General features: G+C 39.4%; 1 protein-coding gene across 1 annotated transcript in view; it reads right to left on the bottom strand.

The window, feature by feature from the left end:
• The window catches only part of ankrd13c (ankyrin repeat domain 13C), a 35,778-nt gene that overhangs the window by 4,592 nt on the left and 5,483 nt on the right, over positions 1–25,703 (bottom strand). The window contains exons 3-9 of the mRNA XM_084723306.1: positions 18,868–18,972; positions 11,377–11,462; positions 10,002–10,047; positions 7,966–8,032; positions 5,734–5,878; positions 4,459–4,590; positions 3,029–3,190 (exon numbers count right to left, since the gene is read on the bottom strand). Coding sequence (XP_084579432.1) covers positions 3,029–3,190; positions 4,459–4,590; positions 5,734–5,878; positions 7,966–8,032; positions 10,002–10,047; positions 11,377–11,462; positions 18,868–18,972 — 743 coding nt within the window. The remainder of the gene's footprint in view (positions 1–3,028; positions 3,191–4,458; positions 4,591–5,733; positions 5,879–7,965; positions 8,033–10,001; positions 10,048–11,376; positions 11,463–18,867; positions 18,973–25,703) is intronic.

Below are 25,703 nucleotides of genomic sequence, written 5' to 3' on the forward strand. Positions count from 1 at the left end.
CTGAGGAAAATGATCTGGACTTGGCCTTCTTGAATAAATGGTAAGCGTTCTCCTCCAGTTTATTTTAAGATCAGACACTCTGTTCTTCCTGACCCTGAATTAGAACTGGGATGAACTCCATCCTGTTTCTCCTAAAAGTGACTTTCTCCACAGAAGAACATGCTGTTCTTGCCAACGTTCAGGTTTCCAAAAAAAAAAAAAACGGATTCACACCAGTTGAACTCTCCTTTGTAAGCCATGGTTAAATCAGGTAACTAGGGCAGAATAATGTGGCAAAAATGTTGTGGATGATGAGACGCCTGGTTGTGCCAGGAGTCAGCTGTTTGTAGTGTGAAAAAAAACTTGAGACCAGTTCCCCTTCATTCCCACCTACACGGCAGCCATCACAGACATGTTTTGGTGTTTTCACTGTGGGCCGCGGCTCTGCCGTGTTGTTGTGACGAGGACAGAGTACACACAGCCTGCATAGACCCTGATCTGCTGGTATGCCGGTCCCGCCCCTCCATCATTCCATGGCACCAGGGGTTTTAGTCTTCATCCATGTGATCAATAGTGTCGAGCCCTGTTTGAAAGCCCCCCACGATTCCCTGTGTCCACAGGCGCAGGGGCTGACCTGCTCTGCCTCACTGTGGTAAACACTGCTACGTCACAGCAGCTGCTTATTTTCGCTCTCGCCCACTTCCATGGATCATGTTCCTCTGGGCTGGAAGGAGAAGCTATTTCCACGTCGACACCCACTAAAACACAGCTTGTTCACTTTGAACAGGAGTGGGCACTGATTCAAATGAGTGTAAATAGACTGAGAGACAAGAGAGGACACTGTGATGAGACAAAGCCCTGCACAGAACAACGGGGAGTCGACAAAAAACAACCAAGCAGTTAAAAGGCATCCATTGAGTGTTGGGAGGTATTGTCTTCACTGTGTGACTGGCTTTATGCACAGTGTTTAGACAAGGGCTTGCTAAGCAAACTCTAGAACGTACTCTTGTGTGTGAATAAGGTGCAGCTCTGTAGCGTTCACCACTAGGTGGCAGTGCTGGGACTCAAATCCATGCATAGTGTGGACGAGGAGGCGGGGGTAGACCTGTGTCACAATATAGAGGTGATAGAGGGCAGCTTTTCATTCTGTTTTCATGTTTGAAACAAATAAAACATCAAAGACACAGCAGCGGGGAGTCAGACAGGAATTTTTCAATAAACCATGCAAAGTTGATGGACAGAGTCTGGCAGGAAGTCAGTGCTGTTTCTACGGGATTTATCATTGTACAAATACAGCAGTGAGAACTGTGAGGTTTATTTGGTTTGAGACTCATGTCCTACCCCAAGGTTCCAGCGGGACAGGACAGTTTCAGGACTGGACTGGTGGTTACGCTGCAGATATAAGTAAACAGGATGTTTATCAAGAGACCAGTGCTCCAACTTGGCTCCTCCCAGCAACCAAGCAACCTTAAATGTGTATCTCATTTGCTACAAGTGTACAGCTGCACTCTGGTAACAATCCTTTTTCCTCTATACTCTTTTTTCTATACTGAGAAGACAAAAACAAAGGATGTCTGTGATTATCAGTCTCAGTAAATGGCCCAGTAGAGGGCAACTAAAAACAGTGCAAATGTAACCAGGTTTTGCTGACTCACTCTTCCATAACTTATCCACCGAATGAATCACATCCATTACCTGCAACGGAGCTGACTGGAGCTGTTGTTTAGATGAGCTACAATGACTACATCAAACCTGTAGAACTTGTATCTCAAATTTCTCAACATGTGTGAGTGCATAAAGAGAAATGGAGGGAGCTGTGGCTGAGTGAGCTACCAGTGATCTGCAGACAGTTTTATGGGCATAATGTTCTAAAAGCAAAATAAGTAACTACAAAACACTCTGGAGATCATCTACCAGGTCATTTTCCGTATCTCAGTGACAGCAAGGCGTACTTAACTTAGAATCTTGTCCTTCTACTGACATGTTCAAAAATACTTTTGAAATCAGTTTTGACAATGTCATTAAGTGCCATTATTTGCTATGATTTATTTCAGCCTGTGATCCATGTATGGTTTGGATTTATTGTATTTTTTTGTGATATATGTTTTCTATCTGATAGTCTGTTGTTTGCTTTGAAATTAATTAATTTTCTTTTTTGCTGCCCGTCTTGACCAGGACGTCTTGGCTGAAGCAAGTGTGTACCAGTGGGGCTTTCCTGGTTAAATAAAGGATAAATAAGTAAAACAAAGCAGTGTGTCTCATTTTCACTTATTCCTTAAATTAAACTCAAATCAGAGACATGTAACAGTAAATACAATGGACAACAGAACCCCTACGTGTTATTGTGTCCTCTGTGTATAAATGTTTAAAACAAATATTCAATAACACAGCTGTTGTTACTTTCTGTACTTCCTGCAACATTTTGGTCAAAAAGGCATAAATAATGTACAATCCAATAAATAGTTAAAGGACTAGTCTGTAGGATTTAGAGACATCTGGGCGTGAAGTTGTAGACTGCAACCTGCAAGCCTGTAGGAGAGCCTAAGGTGGCTGTGAAATCTGTGAAAAATGCAAAAGGCTGTATGGAGAGCCAGTGTTTGGTTCATCTGTTCTGGGCTACTATAGGAACATGGTGGTGCTGTATTCCATTTCTGCCAAGAGATATCCCTAAATGTTTCACACTGGACCTTTAAAACATGTAAATGGTCTAAAATGAGTGAGAGTAACCAGAAATTATTAAATCTATCCTGATACTTCCTTGAAGCACAAATTGTATATAGATTCAGCTATGTAGCAGCACTGTGAGGGTCAGTCAGGATTCAGCGTCTTTTTTTAAGATTTTATGGTGGATGCCACAGCTTAGCCATAATATTATGAATGTGCAGGTTTCAAGCACCAATCTACAACAGGATGTTTGAGATGTGATGCTCTATGGGACTCCATGACCCCAGTAATCACATGATGGCTGATGATGGTGGGGGCGGTAAATCTGATTCTTTGGTGAAATAGCCTCCTCTCTGCTTACTCCCATATTTGATGCCTGACTCACCTCAAAGTTCTGCTCTATGAGATTCCCTCCTTTGCTCAGGCTTTCCATGATGGCTTTGTTCCTCAAGATGTCCTCCTCGCTCAGATGCTCCCGTCTCTTTCTGGACTCGAGCACCAGGCCGTTCACAGAGTAGAAATCTGCCAGAAAGTTTCCCACGCGCTCCTGGAGGCAGAAGAAACAGTTAGATAAGTACCCCCCCTGCTGAGTCACCAATTTCTCTTTTAAACACATGTCAAAAAGACAAAAGGAACGAGAGGACAGAAAGCAATACCCACATAACTCATTCAACGCCTTCATGCCCAGTGCCCTGTCTGTGTTGTTTTGTAACTCTGAGCCTATCACCTGTGGTTCTTCCCTGTGGTTTTCACTGATGCTCCTTTGATTTATTCATCTTTGCTGCCTGGTATGGGAGATGTAATGCAAGAAATATGATCTGGAAAGTGCACAGAGTTTACTAGAGTTCATAATCTGACAGAGGAAGGCTCACAGGACGAGATAACAAGAAGACATAGCGAAACAACACTAACAGGTCAGGCTAATAACATGTAATAATACATCTTTGTTGAATCCTAGATTCTGATTGGCCAATTACTGCATTCTATGTTCTGTTATTTCTGAATATGCTATGGACACAATTTTGACGACTGAGTCTGAAGGACTTATGGAAGCAATAAAATCACTTTTAAATCGATATTTTAGGTCAATTTTTATTATTATTTTTTGTATGTAGCAGTGTAATAAGTGGGATAATGTACAGTAAGTAGGCCATCATTGCAAAATTAAAGTCTTCAGGATGATTAAAGACCCTGACATGAAAATAAAACCTTGCCGGAGCTTGTTTCTCAATAATGAGCTGCTCACTATAACATTATCTCTTACTTGGCACAAAACTTATTTGCTCAAAAGGATTAGAGAGAACAAGAAAACAGCGTGTCTAGTTCAGTCTAGGCCTGTCAAATATTGCTTATTTATCTGCAATATTTTGCTGTATTGGCGATTTGGCTTTTACAGTTAAATAAAAGTAAAAAGCAGGAGTGAAAGGCCCCCATATCTTTCTCTTTTTCGTTTTCCATTAGAGAGCCTGTCCAGAGCACATTCCAGACTGCTTTTTCAGGTCAGACAAGTTATAAAGGGGTCAACAGTCTGGGTTTCATTTGACCAGCTGAAAATCATCATATATTTAATGCTATGTTACACACAAAGTACATTCTGACATACATCTGTGTACTGACCCCCGTGTACTGTTTGCCTTCAATTTCCTGCCTTCCCAGAGAATTCATCAAATTCAAAACTTTCTGTCTGAGGCAATCTACTAGCAATTACAAAAATTCCACATCCAGGTGAAACTCTGTGACCCACGGATGAGTTTGGAAAAGTAATAATGTCATGATAACAACAATTACATTAGAACTACAACTACCAACACCAACCGTCTTGTCTTCTCTGAACAACCAGCCAGTCTGCGCCCTGGAGAAGGTGATGGACTTGGTGGAGAGCGTGGCTGAGTACACGTCACTGCTCATCAGAATGTCCACCTCCTCCTCTGTCTCCATCTCCGACTCCTGGACATGCAGGACGGCGTTAGAAAATTATAGAGGCACCAACACAGGCATGGATACTCAGTGTGAGGAATACTAAGTCATTTTAACACCTTAAAAACCATAGCAGCTGAGAAATGCAATGCATGTAATCAGGTTTTCATTTTAGTATTTTTCCAGCTAACTACCTGTTTAAAAATCGAGCACACAGCCAAGTGGATAAACATGTAGCACTTGTGTGATGATCATGATCAACACCATTATTATAATAAGAAAGAACTACCTATTACTAACAATTATACTCTTTTCCCTCACTAGCGATGAGAGCAAATCACTGTGATGTCTGTGGGTTCCTACAACACATTGTTGAAGACACCAAATTGACAACTACTGGCCATATTGTGCAAAACTTTGTATGAATATTCATGCCCCACAGAGGCTGGTTAAGATTAAATTTTCCACAGACACATCAAACAAACAAAACATGTTTTAGCCCCACTACTGACTGAGCTGCCAGAATAGCAAAATTGCCAATATGCTTTCTACCAAAAGTTCAGTAATGTGGTGGAGCTCTATTAAAGGATCAGCTGATTTACAAAATATTTATCTGCTATTAATTATTTCAATAATCATTTAACTATTTGAGTCATTTTTCAGACAAAAATTACAAATATTCAACTTTAGCTTCTCAAACATGAGCATTTGCTTTGGTGACAGTGAACTGATCATTTTTGAGCTTTAAACTGTTAGTTGGACAACAAGATATTTGAATATGACTATGGTAACATATGGAGTCAAATTTTCTCGCATTTCTGACATTTTGTACAACCTCAGTAACAAAAAAGTTGCACTGCATAAAACTATAATCTCAACAGAAAATAATCAAATTCAGAATGACTGTATATTTACAATCAAAAACAATTACGTATGTCAGTGTCAACATCACATATCTTGTCTTTGTACTTCATTCATGTGAGCGTAGGTCAAAAAGAATTTGCAAATCACTGCCCTCTACAAAAAAAAAAGATGAATCAAAAAAATAATGGGTAGGTTAATTAACAATGAAAACTGCCAGCTGCAGCCCTAACTGTGAGGTGTAATGACTGTTGCAAACTTCAGGGGGTGCAAGTGATGCTTTAGCCTTCTATCAGCATGTCTCTCACACACCTCATGGTGTATCCGCTGGTAGACTTTCTGTTCGTTGTCTAGCACGACAAAAGACTCGGAGGGGATGGCGTTGCCATTGAAGATAAAACTGAGGTCGCCGCGCTGACACTTCATGTCTGTGAAGTCTATCAGGGTAGTGTCCAATCTACAAACACAGAGACTAAGTTCAGTGTGGGAACTTAAGTCAGATGAAAGGAGACAGACAAACAGAGGGTGACAGCAAAAGAGCTGAACTGAGTTTAACTTTGGCCACATGCAAGACACCAGTAAACACACTGTCAAAACTGTAAGCAAGAAAAAAATACTGTGATGGATGTCACACCTTTGCTCTTTAAGTTTAGACACAATGTGTATGGTAATCATTGCCATGGGAGACCAACAGCTCATTTCAAGAATCTTTCTTGAGTGGGTAGTCCTGGAATGAGGCATGACAGCAAAGAGAATAGCTGATCTGCTTGTGAGGACCAGACACAAAGTGGTAGGTGCTCTGGGTAGGTATGACAGGCCTGACACACTGTAGCACTAGAATGTAAATGAACCTGCTGTGACAGTTTTTTTCTTTCACTCCCTCTCTCTTTCTCCCTGCAACTCCAGGATAATAAGAGGGCATTTTGAATACCAAATGAGACAGCCAGGAGCACTTTCAGAGAATAATGACAAGCTCCACATCAAGGATATCTCATACAGGAACAGCACCACAGACACACAAACACACTCTTTCATGCACTGAGTTCATTCTTCAGATATATTTAGCTGATATGTTATGATACCCAAATATAGAAGCACCTCTGTATGTGCTGGATAAATTGCTGCCCTAAACTGTCTAACATATGTGTAACCCTGTGACAACGTGTACGTGTAACCCTTTTAACTGTTCTAGTCTCATGAATTTGTCATTTATAACATATCAAAATCACCAAGTGGGGGAAAAGTACTAAAACATACTGAAATCGGCCGCAATATCCCTTTTCACCAGTGTTAGAGAACTGATCTATACATACCAACACAAAGGGTTCAGTGTTCAGCCAGAAACTGTGTTTTACATTAGACAAAGACTTGGATGCAGTACACAGCATGTGCAAAGAGGGGATTCATACCTCTTAAATGCATAAGTGTGACAAATATATATACATATATACACACATATACATACATATATATATATATATATATATATATATATATATATATATATATATATGTATATATATATATATATATATATATATATATATATATGTATATATATATATATATATATATATATATATATATATATATATATATATATATATATATATATAGATATAGATATAGATATATATAAGTAGCCTGCCTAAGTGATGTTGATTAAATTTTTTATTTTAGGAACACCACTTGGATCTCTAAGAACTTTCTATATGTTGTATGTATATGCTTGTATGTATGTACTTTTATGAGTAATAATGCTTTTTCAGATTTTCTGCTTCAGTCTGTGTGAGGTTCCTCCCTTTATTCTCACAAAAAGGTCTGAGCTAAAAGCATTTTTGGTATGATCATAGCAAAACATTATTTTTATATAGTGCCTTTAGACTTTTTCTCTCATTCAGAACATATTGAAGACACAAAATCCATTGAGTCTGTTTATGTTGCAACTTGCGTGAGGTTGACTTTAAGGTAAAATGCATGTACTAAAAACTCAAATCCATGTGGTGATGTGTGTGCATATGCCCAAACTGTGACACCTCAAGGCTGCTGAACGCTGCCTGGTGTCAACTTTTGCCCCACAAAACACAGCAATGTGAATTCCTGCTGTGGACTCATTGTTGTGACTGTGTGTCAACGTGCGTCAGAGTGTGACGAATTTCTGCTGACGCCCTTTGCAAGTGAGCTAAAGGCAGCACATTACACACTACTGTAACTCTCCTCCTGCGAGGCTCTGATTTAAATTGAAACACAGAAGTAAAAGATCTGCGAACGGAGGCACCGCTGTTCTGCTTCCTCACCCTGCCAGGCACTGATTTCACACTCTAGTTAACCAAACTAGGTTGAGAAGGGAAAATGGGAGGTAGACAGAGAGAAGAGGTTGTTACATGCAGCACAAGATGACAGATAAATAGTGAACGTGATAAAAAAGAAAGCTTTCTCAAGTAATCACAGTTTAATTTGATGTGGTTTCCATAAGGTGGTGTTAGAATTGCTTTTCTTTGTCTTCAAACATTTCATGTGAATGCATCTGTTGACAAGACTTGCCTGATGTTGAGGCCCTGCTTGTAGATCTTACATGCGTCTGAAGGCAGGATTCTGGAGAGCAAAGGCACTGCAACATGAAAAGATACAGTAAGGACATGTGAAGCAACATCTAAATTTAGAGAAGCTCACTCAATAATGAAGGCCACCATCCTCTTCAAAGCCTCAGTAGCATATACCTCTGTAGACTGGTGGGTCATATAGCCTAACATGTAGTACTGTAGCTAAATATTTAATATCTCACAGTCAGGTTGAGCAACTGAAAGCAAGAAATGTCCCTTGCTTTTCTATCATTGCACAAAACTCAAGATGTGTTTTAACAGTCTAAAATAGTTCTGTGAAAGACTGCATTGAAAAAAAGCTGCTAGAAAATCAAGTAGCTACACAGGCCTGAAGGGCACAAAGCCAGGAATCCCTCTGACGCTCTCAGATCCATGGGACTGTGGTGGCTTAAACCAGATTCTTCTCTACACACAAAAGTCTTTAGCTCTCTAACCTACAGATAGATTTTTTTAGGTGACTGTCACTGCATCAAAAGCATTTACTTTTACACAATTTCCATCTGCAAACACACTGTTATGCAACCAGTTTACATTTAGCTACTATCATGCATCCATTACATAATCCTGCCCACCTTGTCAATAATTCACACAGAAACAGTGAGTACACAGAATTCAGTGCTGGTTCACACCCAGAGGCCAGACTTGTGCAGACTAAGCACAATGTTGCTACACCAGTAGATACATTTAGTCTGCTGTCATACAGTATATTTAATTTGTATTCTGTAACAGTTTACCAGGTGAAATTATGTATGAATAATCAATAAATCATGTGTAAATTTGGTGCAACTGAAAGTCCTGACACAATCACATGGGGAGGGGTATTGATATTACAGGATGGTGTATCCGTTCACGTCCAGCAGGAGGAGTCATTTTCATCCTCTAGCCACTCAAACAGTCAATGTAAACTCTCTGAACCAGACAGACATTGACAGATTCCATCACTTTTTCCTGTCAGTGTTTCAGACTACACCCGTACTAAAGACACGTGGGTAATTTCCAGAGTAGGGCTTGGTGATATAACTGGAAAAAGTTACCACAATAAAATGTTTCATTTCAGTTGATATAGATAATTACCTATCATTTTTAATGACAAGCAGAAAAAAGGTTCAATTTAATCGCTTACTTATCAAAGAACACACAGGTAATACTTTGAATGTTAATATATTTGCTGAAATAAATCATCAAATAACCATGATATGCCATCAGAAATTAAGTTAACATTCCAAGTTGAAATACTTGCTACAGTGAGTAACTGTGTTTATGAGTCATCGTAAATTATCAATAATCTTTTAGAAGGAGTAGATGTTTACAACGGTTAAATTGAGCAATTAACAGAGTCTGGCAGGAGGTCACTGAACTCCAACAGACAGCTGACAGCTATAAACACCTGATAAACTTGAAGTGTAGGACTCGTCCACATTTGTTATTGCCAAACTTGATTGTCGAGGGACATGATAGGCTGTTTACGAGCAGGGGCATATTTGTTATGTGTTTTCATGGTGGTTTGCATTCAATGCATTTAAGTGAAACTACTTAACATTGTATTTTACAATTCTATTATTTCTATTGATGAAGTGCCAGTATATAACAAGCTGGCAGAGGAAATCAGGTCAGTAGAATCAGTGCCTGCTTTTAAATCTCTTCTTAAAACATACTTTTATCAAGGAGTCTTTCCTGATTTTGTTTGATTTTTGCTGACTGCCCTTTACTGGTATGAATGTTTATATTTGTTTGGATTTTATTACCATCCTTTTACATTTTGTTTATTTGCTTGTAAATTGTTTCATAATCAGTGTTGCTGCCTTGTGTGAAGCACTTTGTAATATAGGTTTAGAAAAGTGTTCTATTAAGAAAAAAGAGGATTATTAGTATTTTCATATCGCTATTGTTTTATTACCCAGACCTATTCAAGGGTGGGTGACCTGGCATTTTCTGTCAACCTCACTACAAGACAGCAGAGGATGGTGCTCGACTCACCCCAACTTTGGAAGTCCCAGTGAAGCTCCAAGTAAAAGTCTCCAAGCTGCAAATGAAGAGAAAGAAATGTCAATCACAAGTAAAACTACATGAGTGAAAGAAATGCAGGGATATTTGTGATTTTTAAAATATAATTTTGATGCTGACTTTTATGTGCATGCAAAAAAGCAGTGAAAAGTGAGAAACTAGACCAGCTTTACAAGCAATAAATGAGACATCTTTGCAGAATAGAAAGAGCTGTTTCACCATCGTCTTTCAGTTTACATGGATCAGAGTAAACATGAGCTTTTATGTCCATCCGTAACAAATCATGCCTGACTGACACAACTCAATAAAGCCTAATTATCCTGAGAGGTACTCTGACAGGATCTCATCACCACTGCTGGTGGTCTCAATCTGGTATTCGGGAGATGATGTCAGGCTGCCGGGAGGTTATCATTTCCCAGAGATATATTACCTCTGAGAGGTGATGACGCAGAAAAATCTCATCTCTGGCATCTCTGCCACATCATCCAGGAAAGGATCACATGCTATTACGTCAAACACAGTCTCGGCTGAGTGTCATGCAACTTGTGCAGACATCAGAATCTCGCGTTTACATTAACACTGAAAGTGAAAGGCCTTTACTATGACCTCTTTAAATGGAGTTTTAGATAGTCGGTCTCTTTAGATCTTGTATTCGCCCATCTGCTTACTTGCTCCCTGACTCTCATATGGAGGCGGAGTTGCTGCACATCTGACCTGGAGGCTAAAATCGCCAGATGATTACACCTACAAGTTTGGCCTCCATAACTTCATGTTAAGCAGCTGCAACAACACAAAAAGGCTCCTCATTTTGTTGCTCTACAAAGCACATACATCTGTCTGTGCACGACTATGGTTACAGTCTGTGTGTATGTGTGACACCATGTCAGGCAAAAAGCCACAACAAACCATGAAGGATAATTGCAGCTCTGAACAGCAGCGTTAGTAGTTACATGTTTACAGTGTGTGTTTGTGCGCATATGACGTCAGACCAGGTGGCCACAAAAGCACTGTGAGGTGTCATTTAGCCTTTAACACTCTGACTAGCTGATAATGTGTGCGTGTGTCCCTTCTGGCTTTGCTTTGTTATGATGGCAGTAATTTGTAAAGGACAAACTTAACTGACGTCTGGGAGGATGTCGGTGTACATGTGGATGTGTATTTTTATGCAGCCAGAGGAGAAGATAGGAGGAAGAGATGGAGAATGAAGAAGAGAAAAGGGATAAAAAGGGACCACAAAATGGGAGCAAAATGAGAAGTCAGACAATCTGGTGAGCAGTAAAAAGAAACAGCATCAAGACATGAGGAGCAGCACTATTAGAGGGAACAGAAACAAAAACTGAGTGCTTACTTCTTTCAGGGCTTTCAGCAGCTTGGGCCTCTTGTCCTCTACACTCTCCCTGGACTGTTGCTTCAGCTTCCTCAGCAGCGCTGTGACTGAAACACACAGAGGAACAAAGAGAGATATTTTATTTGGCTTGGGCAACACTGCTACACACAGCTGCAATCAGCTTTAATAATAATCATATTAAAAAAAAAATATATATATATATAATAATTTAATAATAACCAACAATAGTACAGAGGTACACCAAAGACAATACTAAATACAGACTACAAAAATATAAATAACACAACAAAAAGAGAGATGAAGAGAAGCACTAGTCAGACCAAAACCATCAACACTGTGGTCTCTTTTTCCACACAAAAATGTTAAGAAGTTTACTGGAGAAATGTTATTTGTTCCCATAAGGGCTGTGATATTTTTCGGATAACCTTTTGCTTTGCTGAATCTGATCCCACCACATAACATTCTCCAAGAAGAACAACATTTATTCACTATATTCAAAAACTAATTTCTGCACCATGTTGCTCTTGTCTTGGCAAAACTTCTCTGCATGGAATGAAAGCCACGATTAGTTGGCAGAAGAAAAATACGAATTTTTAAAACATGGGAGCTTTTTTGAACAGTGAACCACTCTCATTTTTAGTGAACTGCTCTTTTCCATCAGGATCTTTTTTGAGAGCATCTGCCTTCTGTGGGAGCATCTCAGTGATTTTAAAGGGATAGTTTGGGTTATTTGATTTGGGGCTGTACAAGGTTTGTTTGTTTTTTTTTGTTGTTGTTTTTCTTTTTTGCCTTTATTGAGATAGGACAGTTGAAGATATGACAGGAAAGGGGGTAGAGAGAGAGGGGATGACACGCAGCAAACGGACTGCAGGCTGGAATCGAACCGGCCTGCAGCTGCAGAGGACTGGCTCTCCAAACCGACCAAACTCCATAAGGAAAAACAATCATTTACCTAGCAGAACACAGGAGTTGCTGGTCTTATGCTGCCTTAGTGGGTTAATCTGTTTGTCTTACTGTGTGACTTTCATGCTTTAAAGGGTTAGTTCAGATTTACCAAAGCCACATAATAACACAAACAAAGTAAGAGGCTGAGTTAGCTGTAAACCAGCAAAATGACGCTTTTTGTAAAGCTGCTAATTTCCTGTATGAATGTACTGTAAGGCACCATCGCTGTCTTAGGAACAAACTTACTATGCAAATCCTGTCAAAATGAGTCATGCTGAAGGCAACGATCATTCAGTTTACAGTAACGATGGCTTTTGGTTGAGAGATATGCTGACTTCCTGGGGCCAGATGGGACACTCCCAGTAGCATCGCACCAATCCCTGCACACAGCCTGAAGGGATCAAAACGTTCCAGGAAGTTCAAAGGCAACAAGCCTGGCAGATATGAAGCTGCCTTCTAATGAGCTGTGCCTTTAACCTTCTTAATGACCTGGGGGAGAGACATACTCACAGGAGACTTTTAACCACGGCGGGTCAGATTAACGAGCATTCACAGCTCTTTAGCCCATTGGCTGCAGGAGACCTGCTTGTTTATGCAAAAGAAAACGGGCTTAAGGAAAAAAGGATCCTCACCCACCTAGCAAGTACTTATTTGGATGTTTTTCTGTTTATAAGAGGAGTGGGAGCATCAGTTTCTCACTGACATGATTGTGGTGCTTTGATGAAGCCAGGAGGGGATAAAACGAAGACACAACTGTGCCACTTATGAACTAATGGAAACTAAAGCAAAAAAAAAAAAAAAGAAGAAACTTTGGCTTGTGACACCCAGACTGCCCTACATTTTAATGGGACTAAAAGTAATAGTGGATAGTTGGATTATAGGTTTGCCACTATATATTTGGGTAACTGAATTTAATGCTCAGAGTAAATAACTTCTGAATGTATCACTTAGCTAGCAAAAAAGTGGTAACTAAGAAATGGCTCAAAGGCAAATAATCTAGTAGGTAAAGGCAAATAATAAAAGGCTAGAACATGGTAAGTTAAAAATTACATCACTTTACTGTAATGCAGCCAATCACGAAAAGACAAAAACTATGCCAAATTACGATGTGCTGATAGCCAAAATCTCAGACAGTATCAAGTCTTACATCACAATATCAATATAATATTGATATACTACCCAATTCAAATTGGGATACTTAAGTATTCAATATTTTCTTACAACCTTACTAATAACACATGAGATGTGTTGTATTGCCTCAGGTGACTTGTCTGTACAGTTCTTTTGTAATTTTGTTGTTCACTATAAGAAAATTACAAAAATAAAGTACAAAGAAGAAAAAAATATTGGAATATTTGGCACGAGGCATATCATTGGCCTAACTAGCTCCTGCGCTCCACGTGGTGAGTCAACATACACAAACATGTTGTTCATATTGTCTTTCTGGTGCTCCCTGTGAGGCAGCACAGAAGGGGTGGAGGGCTCAATACTAAAACAAGGCCAAATGAGAGCACAGGCACGCATGCACACACACACACAGATACACATGACGACACACGTGCCAATTGACACTGACACAAATACAGGACGAGGGTGTCTATGTGGCCCGGCTGCCTAATGAGTGTGGACAAGCTCTGGATGGGGCTCCTCCTGATCCTCGCCGCCTCTCAGCGGGACGAGGAAAGGAGTACAATCTCACCATCTGGCCACGGACCACCCAGCCAACACAGGCCGAGAAACCAAAGCCGACCGCTTTAACGCTAACCCGAACTGACTCTCCATGCTGGCGCTAATTCACCCAGATACTGATTAGGGCACTTTCCTGGCATTAATTAGGTGAGTGATCTCAGTAATTTCACCTCTGCACATTAATGAAAAGAGACAGAGTCAGAACATGTTTGCATTTACATCACCATAAACCGCCACTGTTTAACAATTAGGCTTCAGATCCAACTGGACAAGTGCTGCTGGCATCTCTCCAAGAATCTGAGAACAGCCAATATTGACACAGGTAGGCTGTGGAGTCACTGTGTGATAGAACAGAGCAGAGCAGTACAGACAGCAACAAACAGGCCCATCTGAATACATTTAAACTTAGTGAGGCATGGTCAATTAATTTTACAAGACCTTTAAAAAGACTCAAAACGGTCACATTAACTGAAGATAAGACAAGCAAGATGGAGAGCTCTTAATGTTTGATTTAAAGCTGCTTTCAAAAAGTACGCATAAATGTAGTGGGGAAGAAAAGAATTTAGTTAGGCTTTAGCATGGAGGATCATGTCATCATTTTTGCTTTAATGTTGTGTTATGAGATTATTTTATTAGACATGTTTCAGATGGAATATGGCTTCACATTGCTATGAAACCTACAGTATTTCATTGAAGAATTAAGGCACCAAAATACAGTGTATTTACAATACTGTAATTCAAAATGTTCAGAATCAGGTTTATTGCCAAGTAGATTTACATACGCAAGGAATTTGACTCTGTGTTTTGGTGCATAGCAATAAACATAGTAAGTAGAAAAATATGAAGAAAGATAAAAACAAGTGCTGCAAGTCAAGAAGCATAAATAGAAATTTGACAATAAAATAAGGAAAATTTCTCATAAAACTATGTTAAATGAAAGAGCTGAAACAGCCAGAAATCTGCAAAGTATTCACCAAAGTTCAAAAAGTTCACAGGATAAAGTATAAGAATATTTTAAATGTGCAAAATAGTAGTCAAAAAATGTGCATTAATGCAATACATTCAGTCAAATGGTGTAGAACTTATGTTAATGTGACTAATAAAAATAATTAGGGAAGCAACTGATCAAAAATGATTAAAGTTTAATTTTACTGAAATAAAAATTAGCATAATAGCATCAGCAAATAACTGTATGTTCATTTCCCTCACAAAAATCGCATTCATTTAACTTTGTTTCTCTCTGTATTTCTCCTCTGGTCATCCACATCCTCCTGCAGTGGCTCTGCAGCCCCCTGCAGGGCCCTCAGCTTAGTGTGGGAGCCATTGATGTAAAGTGTTAAATGTTGACTGTTTACTAGCTAGCTGACTGGCAACAAGTAGACAAACTGATTAGACATAAACAAAATCAAACCTTGGCCGGTGGGTGGTGTTAATTTCTCACAGAATAACGTCCAACCTGGCCTAACCGCAATGCTTTTCCAGAAGAAAACAAATAAAGAAATAAAATTTAGAAAATTATATCACAGCCATGCTTCCTCATGATCTTTGAAGGGACAACTCCTTGAACAACAGACCAAACACTGATGGTTAGCCAAGAACAAGTAAAGCCTTTCAGTACAATTACTATGTTCAGTAAACAAGTTAAACATGTCAGTGAGACACATCAATTGCTTTGATATCACAGCATAACAATATGACAAATTTCATCTAACTTTATCACTTCTTGTAAGTTATGTTCCGCTGTGCTTTAAGTTTAGAATAAGGCAAGAAGCAATGAACACAAGCCAGCAGTTCCCTGTATAATAATAAAAATAATAAACACCAAAGTGACTGTGGCAGCCTTTTAAACAAGCTCCTGAGGCTGACAACACAGCTGTGCGAGTGGAAAGCAACTGAGGACTGAAATAGCTCTTACTGAACAAAAACACATGACAAAATCTATTTCTGAGCCACATTTTGCCTCCTTGTTCAAATGGAAAGCATAAGTGGTAAAAACTCAAGTGACAAATACATCAAATCAGCAACAAATGTTGACTGACATCAATGGAAATTAGTCACAAACATTGGCTAAAAATAAGACAGTGAGAGTGCAGACTTAATTGATCTCATTCAAGAAAAATTGCTGGTTTATCTGACAATGCCAATGGAGAACTGCAGACCTCTATAACGAAATCAAAATCACATGCCAGTTTTCAGTGCCAGGACATTTGCCCTACTGTAAATCAAACAATCAAAGCTCCTCTACTTCCCTCACTGACTCCTGACTGATGCTGACTCAGCTCATACTGGAAAAACTGCTGGGCAGGGCTCTGCCACGCTCAGCCCTGTAAAGGACTCAACATTTATTACGCTGAATAGGGAAAACAGTCACAGTTTCCTTCAGCGCCTTTCTCCTTTAATGTCACCATGTCAGCCAGGTGAACGTTAATGTACAGTGGGGCCGAGTGTGATTGTTTTACAGTGTGCAGACTCAGCCATTTGGAGCAGTGCTGTCACAACAGAGGCCTTGCCCTGTACATTGGAGCGACATTAAAACACACAAATAGGTAAAGAGGGGTAAACAACAACAGCTGAAGAGTTTTTGCTTCAGTGGAACAGAAGCTGCAGTCCCTTCTTTTCAGATGATTCAGGTGATCAGCAGACTGACCTACTGTATCTGTTTGCCAGCAGGTCGAGACTACACCTGTCTAATGATCTCCTGAATCAGCAGACAGATACAGGCCCAGACACTAAGCTCTGGACTACAAACTGCTCTCCCTGGCCCAGATCCAGGAGAAGCAGGTATAGTCCAGATAGATTTGCTCTTTTGCAGATCCCCATCACATAAAGGTCTTTGAGTCACACTTAGTTTGGTCTCTCACCTGCCTGTGTCTAATGGTGTCCAGAACCACAGTTGCTATGACAATGAAAACAATTACTTCTGCTTTTTGACAAGAACACAATTGGCAGACACTGTTAAAATGCAGGGTGAACAATGAACTTTGACGCTCATGTTAACCCTTACATACTCTTGCATTGTAAGATAAGCATATGACACCAGATTACATTAGGTTTTTTTATTATGAAGTAGCGCTGCATCTAATGATTATTTTCATTATTGATTAATCTCTTGATCATTTTCTCTATTAATCAATTAGTTGTTTGGTCCTCAGATGTCTTGTTCTGTTCAGTTTACCGTCATTAAGAACCAAAGAAATAAGAAAATATTTACACTTGAAAAACAGTCAGAGAATTTGGCTCTAATCTTTTTAAGAAGAATTTGAAAACGTAAATGACAGCTGTCAGGGCATAAAACCAATGATCTGATTATCTAAATCAAGACGAAGGCCCTATAGACTTAAAAAGGCACAGTCGCCAGTGGTTTAAAGAAAAAAGTTTAAATCGAACTGAATCCTGACCTTAAAATCAGAAGGCAAATCGAATCGTGCCATTGGAGAATTGTGACATCCCCTATTAGATACTCTTGGATTGTTATCCCTCAACCTGCTTCGTCTTCTACATTATGTCAGTCAGGAATTTTCTGCAGTTCCCAGAATGTCTTTTAACAATATTCACACATCAGGCACAAACTTGCTACATTCAAAATGTAAGAGAAATGGTTAGTGGAGACTGCAGCAGAGGCAAATGTTTCCGAGAGGGAAAAAGTGAGAGCTGTGACCTTCACTCAAAACACAGTACGTCATGTAGCTGCATGACACAGCGACAAGCTACATGAGCGGCAGACCTGGCAAGCGTAAAGAAAAATGGTGTTGCAGAGTTCTTTAGAGGCTTCAGTCAATACAGAAACTTGTAAACCTGGTAAGGTAAGTGGTAATAGAGAGTTAATTAGAGGATGCAGTCAATGAAGACACTCTAAGCTGCTTCCCTGTATGACTGCTCAGTGTTGGTGCCAAGTGGCTGCACTAATAAGTCCTAAGTAACTCTTTCATTCTGACAGAATGAATTGTATGAGAAATGGCACATTATTCTTCCTTTTAGCTTCATTGTAGCTGTGTTGCAAATGTCTCAATGTAATATTTTGGCATCATTGTGTAGAACAAGGGACAGACTGGAACAACTGCTTTTTTGGTCCTTTTTCTTTCTTTTTTTTTTAATGTTTCAACCCCAGGTTCCTGTGATGTGCTAAAATCAGCTGAGAAAAGTAGACCCTAAAAGTCTCAGCCTGGCTGAAGTTTCGTAGCAATATTATAGTGTTGTAATTCAGTTTGTCATGTTCTTATTTAGTATCTTACCACTGCTACTGACCTCAACCCAACTGAACGAAACCTCGGGCTTTCCTGTTCCCATGACCTGCATATCAAGAGCTTTAAAAAGATGGGGACAAAATGCACCTTCTTGTTCACGTCTATTTAATAGTGTATGGAAATAAAGGTGCAAAACAGAATTATTATTTTTAAAAGATATTAATAACATTTTAAATCAAAGTTTGAGCTTCTATGAATTGTGGGTAGAAAATGGGTGAGGCAGGGGCTTGAGCATAGTCGGCCTATGAGGAGAGCATCTAATGAATTGCCTTTCATTGCAGCACAAAAGCCAGGGGGCCTTGAGGAATGTCCCCACTCTCCAAGGGACAAAAGAGGCAGGCCAGTGTTGTGGCCTCACTTGGAGGCAGCAGCGTGGAAGAATGTGCAGAGGCAACTGTTGATTTGCATCTGTTGATCGCACCTTCACTCTCCTCCATTGCCGTTTTCACACGGGAAAAAAACACAATCTGAAACCCCACTGAAGCCACATTTCTTTTAGTAAACAAGCTGACCGACCAGCATCGTCTCAGTACATAGTGGTGGTGTCAGAGTTTCAAAGGTCAGTTTCAGTGAATTACCAAGTAGTGCCAGTCAGCCTGTCACGGATACTTACTCATTTGTCGGTCACCGTAGCTGATGGCCTCAGCAAGAGGGCTCCATCCCTGAGCGTTCTTCACTTTCACTGGTGCATTATGGGCTAGCAGCAGGTGGGCACACTCTGTAAGAAGGAAAGGCAGATGGTCAGATAGATACTTAAATTATAACAACTTTATTTAAACAATTTAGCCAATAGCATCAAACAACATACACAATTAAATATGTGCAAACAAAAGGTCGACAGCAGACAGACAACACAAAGAGGAAAGAGAAAGTCTAGATGTACTGGAATAAGTGCAGGTCCACATGCAATCTCATTCAGAGTTAAGCCATCACACGAATTGACTGCAACTATATATCAGATTTGTCATGATAATTACTAATTACTTAATTATTAATTGACTTATTGTATGATATATGGACATGATCTCAGTCATTTTTGCTGATCTCAGTATCACCAATTAGGTTTGTTTATATAAGAATTTCACAATTTTCTTTTGAGCCAACATGCCAGAATAAATCACAGTGTTTTTCCTACCATTATAAGACTTGGGCACAGCACCTGAACATTTTTTCACAGCGCATAAAAGCCAAATGAATGGAAAAAAAACTAAGCTGAGACATATTTTGCTTTAATTTCTGGTCGTGCTGCTTCTGTCACCATGGGCAGGGCTCAGACAGCTCCCACACACAAACAGGAACCGTGGACCAAGTGAAGTTAAGGTTACTTGAGGTTACTCAAGGTTGTATTTATTTAGGACATATTTTTTCACATTCCAATTTGACTGAATATTCTTCAGAATTAAAAGCTCATTGCTCTTTGAAAGGGTATACTTGCAACATTATGATATTATGTTATCATTACATCAGTGACATAACATGGTCTTAAAATGACAACAATGGATGTCCTGTTAAAGTTGGCAGAGGGTGCAGCACATCAACAAAGAGTGATACCTCGGCAGCGGTTGTGGATTTGACTCCAGCCTGCGGCTCTTTGTTTGACACATTTAATTCAGACAACAAAAAGTGAGATGATGAAATGATAAATGCAGCCTCATTATTTCTGACCAAAGCAAAACAAGACTCTGTAGCTAAGCATCAAAACAAGATGGCTCGTATGTATCAGGAAATTAGTTTTCTTTTAACTAGAGACAAAAATAAATGCAGAGAAACAGATGGACAAAGGAGGTGTTGTAATATTTCGCAAAAATGACCTTTATTAAAGAACAAACATCAATGGGGGAATAAGCTCTAATGCCTCCCCTCATTTTTCTTTCTGATGTCCTGATGCTACACATTCACAACACATGAACACAAAATGTTAGGACACAGAGGACAGAAAAATTATGTCTGTTTGACACGTATGCGTAAGAACAAAAAGTTTTAATATGTCCTCACTGGACTGATGAGTTGAGACGAACCTAACATCCCACATTTCCCATGCTGCTTCTTGTCATCAACTTTGATGTTGCTATGGTGACATACACATTTAATTCATGCTCACAGCGCCATTAAAAAGACAAATAAAAGCCCAAGAAACTAATTTTAACTCCATGCCAACACTGTGCCTGGCTCTAAACTCATCCTCAAGAGAGGCTCCAACCAAACATAAAGTCTGGATTAAAGTCTGCCTACTTTGTTCTACTTGTTCCTGTACAAATGCTGCTGCATGCCTGTTTAATCTGATCACATTCTTATCACAAATCTGAATATTTTTCAGTAAATTTTGATACAAATGTAGGCTGACCACCTAAAAACTGAAGATTTTTCCTATAGCATCAAATCAATGATATGTAAATAATCCTGGTATTATGGAGGGACAGATTGTGTGTAGGATTGAGATGACAGTTGACCCATTAACTAAAGAGCCATATGGGGCCTACAGTTACACAAGACTCAGCAGCATCCTACTTTAGAGTCTACACTGCCTGAAAATCAGGGAGGATTCTTAAGAGGAAAATGTCAAACTTCGCAAAAAAAAAGGAGACGTCCCCTGGTAGTGTGAGGAGTAACCCGCCGAGCTGTGCTTGTATTCCAACAATGGGAAAACAGCCAAAGAGCTTCATCCCCTTTCTATGGCGAGATCAGCAGTAAGTGCAGCACAAAATCCCTTCACTCTCTGGGCAGCCTGTCAACAAACTCCAGCTCGCCAAAAATGAAGCCCGTTGTTCCGGCTCAGCTGTCAGTTTTGTCATGACATCATTCATTGTGATGTTGGCGTCTGTGCAGCTCTGTCTCAGCACTGTGGGCAGGAGCAATAACAGTCCGGTGAGCAGCAAACCACTCAGATGCAAAGCAGAAGCTAACTGCTAACAGACTGCTAAGTGGGTATGTAGGGCTTTCACTTGATGGGGAAGGAACTTGGGTTTTATTACAGCTGTTCAACCAGCTTTTTCAATGATCGCTTGGTCACACAGAAGCTCTCAACACAGCCACTTTCATCGCAAACCTTTGAGTCAACCCTGTTAGTCATGTGAACAAAATCAAACTGGTTACTGCCCTCATGTTCAGACTTGTCTCTCTGCTACACATCAGTATAAAAGCTATTAAAAACCTGCCTCAAGTGGCATACTCACAGAGCCAAGTTGGTGCCCACAGCCAGAAGTAACAACTTCTGCCTTTTGAAAATAGAGCATAACACACAGCAACATTGTCACATAGTCAAAAATACCACATCACCCCTCTGATCTACATACTCACTATGTTTTATTAATGAGAAAGAGGCCAGGGTCTCATACATTCTTTATGACTGAGAGGAATACATTTTAAAACTCTCCCTAATTAAACATATTATCCACACAACAAAGAGGAATGTGACCATCCCAAGAGAAATGTCACAAGAGAAATAATAAGGCATACTCTGAAGACACCCGTGGCATTTAGGCTATATTCTTTATAAAAAAAAACAATTATAAGCAACACTATTTCTCTAATATTCAGTTTGCTTCAAGGTGGAAGCATGACAGAGAAAATCAAAATGCACAAAGACAGGCTGATAGGGAGTCATTGTGTTCACACTGGGGGAGCAGCCGAGGTTCAAAGACTTGGCTCATGACTAGTCAGAATTAGTTTTCTTATCAAATTTCTGTCCAATTCTGCTCGACGCGATCGGCATGTTAAGTGCTGAATACCGTCCAAATGGTGACCACTTCAGAAAGATTGACTAATATCGGCCATATTGCGAGCTTTAATTAAATAAAGAAGCTGTGCTGGCACCAGATGTAACTGCAGAGTGCATCACAAAGAGCCTTACATCAGCGAACAAAAAAAGACAACCTCTGTGTTTATGCATTAGTCCGATCTGTATCTGAGCTGAGCAGCTGATACAGAGGTTGATTTTGAGAAAATACAGGCGGGCAAGTGCTTGAGCGCTCGCTTTCTGACGTAAGCCTTGCATTCCCGCAGGCCTTTGACCTATATATCACCCTGCTAAATCCAATGATTGTGTAATAATAATGACAACATTTTGCAGATATACATTACATAACCACAGAGAGACCAGCCAGGCCATGTGTCCTGAGCTGCCAACCTGCTGGCTTCTGGTCTAGCTTCAGCCTTTCAGGTACAAGGAGGCTTTGAGGATAAACCCATATTCACAAAATTATTTGAATGATTTGAGTCTCCATAGTGTGTGGACACAAGGTTTCCTATACCATCTGTTTTCTATGCTTTAAATATGTGTAAGAAATCTGTCTTGGATTGAAGTATTGATTAAAATGATTAAATCTAGACACATCTAGAGCAACCATATCATTAAAGCCTCCTGCTCAAACTGAAAGATTTCAGCAGTCATATAGGTTTATTGCAAGCCACACTGTGTGTGATCTAATAAATGTGGGTACAATATCAAGTTTGACGTTTGTAGACTGCAGGATGATCACCCCTACTGAGTCACAGGCTACCACATAAGTCAATATACAAGAAAAAGTCATCAGCATGTGATCCATCTGAAATGCTATAGTGATAAGACAAGAGGAGGAAAATGTGGACCACATAGTGTGGCTTGCCATAAACTTATGAGTTTGCATAAATCTTTCAGTCCATAGGAGGCTTTCCTCCTAGGATTGTGCATGGATTAGTCTAGTCTAGATGTGTCCAGATTTAATCATGTTAATCAATAGAGCAATCTTTCCAATACAGATTTCTATCGCATATTTCAGGCATAGAAACCAAAATTGTAATTTTGAGAAATAGAGCTATTACAGGGCTGCAACTAACAATGTATTTATTGATTAATCTGCAGATTATTTTCTGGATTAGAAATTATTATTTCTCTAAAATTCAACTTAGATCATTTTTTCATTAGTTGCTTCCCTATCATTGTTAATGATTGATAAAAAATTTAGGCACGTTCCTCAGATATTCAGTACATTAACATAGATAGAAAATCCTACCATTCGAGAAGAACGTTAGGTATTTTTAATTGAGAGCAATCAAAATGATTAATCCTTTATTAAATTAGTTGCTGATTGCGGATTTTTTTTTTTTTAAAGCTGTTTTCTGTCGATTGACTAATTGACTCACTTAACTGACTAGTTGTTTCAGCTCTATGTCATATAACACAGTATAAAATACTAAAATATAAATACAGTTGTTTCTTTTTTTCATTGTAAGAAGCTGGGAAAGAATAATCAAACACCTGCAGGTACTTAATTTGAATCAAATCAAAAAAAGCTGCCTGGATACATTAACATTTAACCTATAACTCATTAGCCATTGCATGCCATTTGATTCGATAAGATACGCAGTTGTCAAAGTATTGATAAAAAGAAGTCTCCCTGTAGGTTTCTGGGTTGATTGTGTGTGCAGCAGCTGTGCGGAGGTCCTGCTCCAGTCCCAACTCTCACAGAGGGTTGAGGGAGGCAGAGCAGGATGGAGAAAATAAAGTGCTAATCTAATGCTTCACTACGTGCAATGGCTACAGATGGGGCACTTGTTAAGAGGCTCTGTGGGCTGTTAAAACCCCCACCATCACCACCCATTCTGATCCAAGCTGAGTACATCTATAAAATGGCTTTTTTTTTTTTTGCTCACTTCCTCGCCATCGATCACACACTCAGCAAACGGAATCAAACGGGAGTTGAAGAAACACATCGTCACAGACACAGGCAAAACTTTCACATCAATTGGTTTGCTTTGCAGATTGACCCAAATCAATGTTGTGTTTTCTTCTCGAGACAAAATTAAAGCTGGTGGACCTCATGAGACTCTAACCTGCTCTCTTGATTTAACCGGCTGCCCATTCCTTTGGTGACAACCTGATAAAATGTGCCTATGTGCCATTTCAGAGAAAGACTAACCCTGCCAGGCTGGCGCACTGGCTCCACACACCGGCTCCACACACCCACTTGGTTGTTATCTTGTATCACTGAAACCAATTTGAAATATCTTGTGTTTTTATCTTTGTGGCCATGGGAACAGATATCAGAGCCACTGGACAAAATGAAAACATTTTCTGTTCTTTGAGGAGTCATGACAGTCTTAATCTTATACCTCTGACCATGGTGTCATCTTAGAACAGGGTGTGAAATACAGTAATTAGTGTACTTCAAGTTTCACTTCCACAGTTTCATGTCCAGGGCGTTTGAAACAGATTGTAAATGATGCGGCAGACAGTGACCTTAAGAGTGGTCAATGAAGAGAAAAATCTACTATTATACATTTGGTCACATCATAATATTTTCTCATGTTATTCAGTTTAGCCACTTTTCCAAACTTAATATTTTCCTACTTTTTTCCAGCTGAAATGTTTAGTTAATTTGCTGATTAGTTAATGGCAGAAGATAAAACGCACAGTATGTAAATTTTGTCCGTAGTGGTTTCTCAGTCAAAATAATAATAAAAGATTATGGGAGTTGCTGTCTTGATTGTCGAACAGAACGCACAGCAAACAGAAATGAATAATTGTGCTCTATCATGACTGAGCAAATCACAGTAAACAATAGAATGGCTAGCTAGCTAGTTCACAAACGTCTGGTGTTTCCTGTGTTTTCCTAGAAGTTAGACAACTAGAGCAGTAAATTGGATGCCACTGACAAGTGACCAAATGAAACGTAGCTTTACTGAATAAATACTGAATAAAATTACATATTTCTCTGAGTTGGACACAACTCAAAAAAACATATAACACAAGTCTAGTTTTTAGACATTTTATTGCGGAAATGTGACATAACTTTCTAAGACTATTTTGATAATTGCTTAAATCATTTTAGTTATTTTTAAACTATCTCGGGCTCCAAAATGTGCAGCATTTGCTTGTTTTGTATGTATGAATTTGAGTGTGGATTGTCTGCCAGACAAAACACATGATGTTAAAATAATTTTTAGTTGCAGCAGCTGATTTTCCCCTGAAGATTTTTTACAGCCCTGAAAGAAAACCAAATGTCCCTGTAATAGCAGCAGAGACAGCATTAAACATTTTTCCATTAAAGGCAAAATAAGTGTGGATAAAGAATTATGCCTTGATGTGCTGTGCCCAGCTGGTATATTTATAAGAGAGATGGTGTCTCATTTCTTTCTAGACATATGCTTATTAGCCTTGCACCTATAATTATGTGTATATCATAAAAAATGCTCTTTTCTTGCTATTTCATTTGTTACCAGTGGCAGAACCACAAATCTGGGCTGCATTATGCTCCGTTTCAGGCTGTTAGTGACAAATAAAGTCATTCTTCTTCTTCTACAAGGTAATATTCACCTGTTTGGCAATACATTTTCAAATTTAAGGGACTATAGACATGTATAACTGTCATTAGTGTAGTCTAGTAAATAATAAACTGACACATTCAGCCACACACAAAGAGAACCTTGTCCTCTCCATCTTTACAGACCGGCCACACCCAGACTATGATC

The sequence above is a fragment of the Lutjanus erythropterus genome, chromosome 7, assembly GCF_056507025.1.
Source record: "Lutjanus erythropterus isolate fLutEry1 chromosome 7, fLutEry1.hap2, whole genome shotgun sequence".
In the NCBI taxonomy this organism is placed as follows: domain Eukaryota; kingdom Metazoa; phylum Chordata; class Actinopteri; order Lutjaniformes; family Lutjanidae; genus Lutjanus; species Lutjanus erythropterus.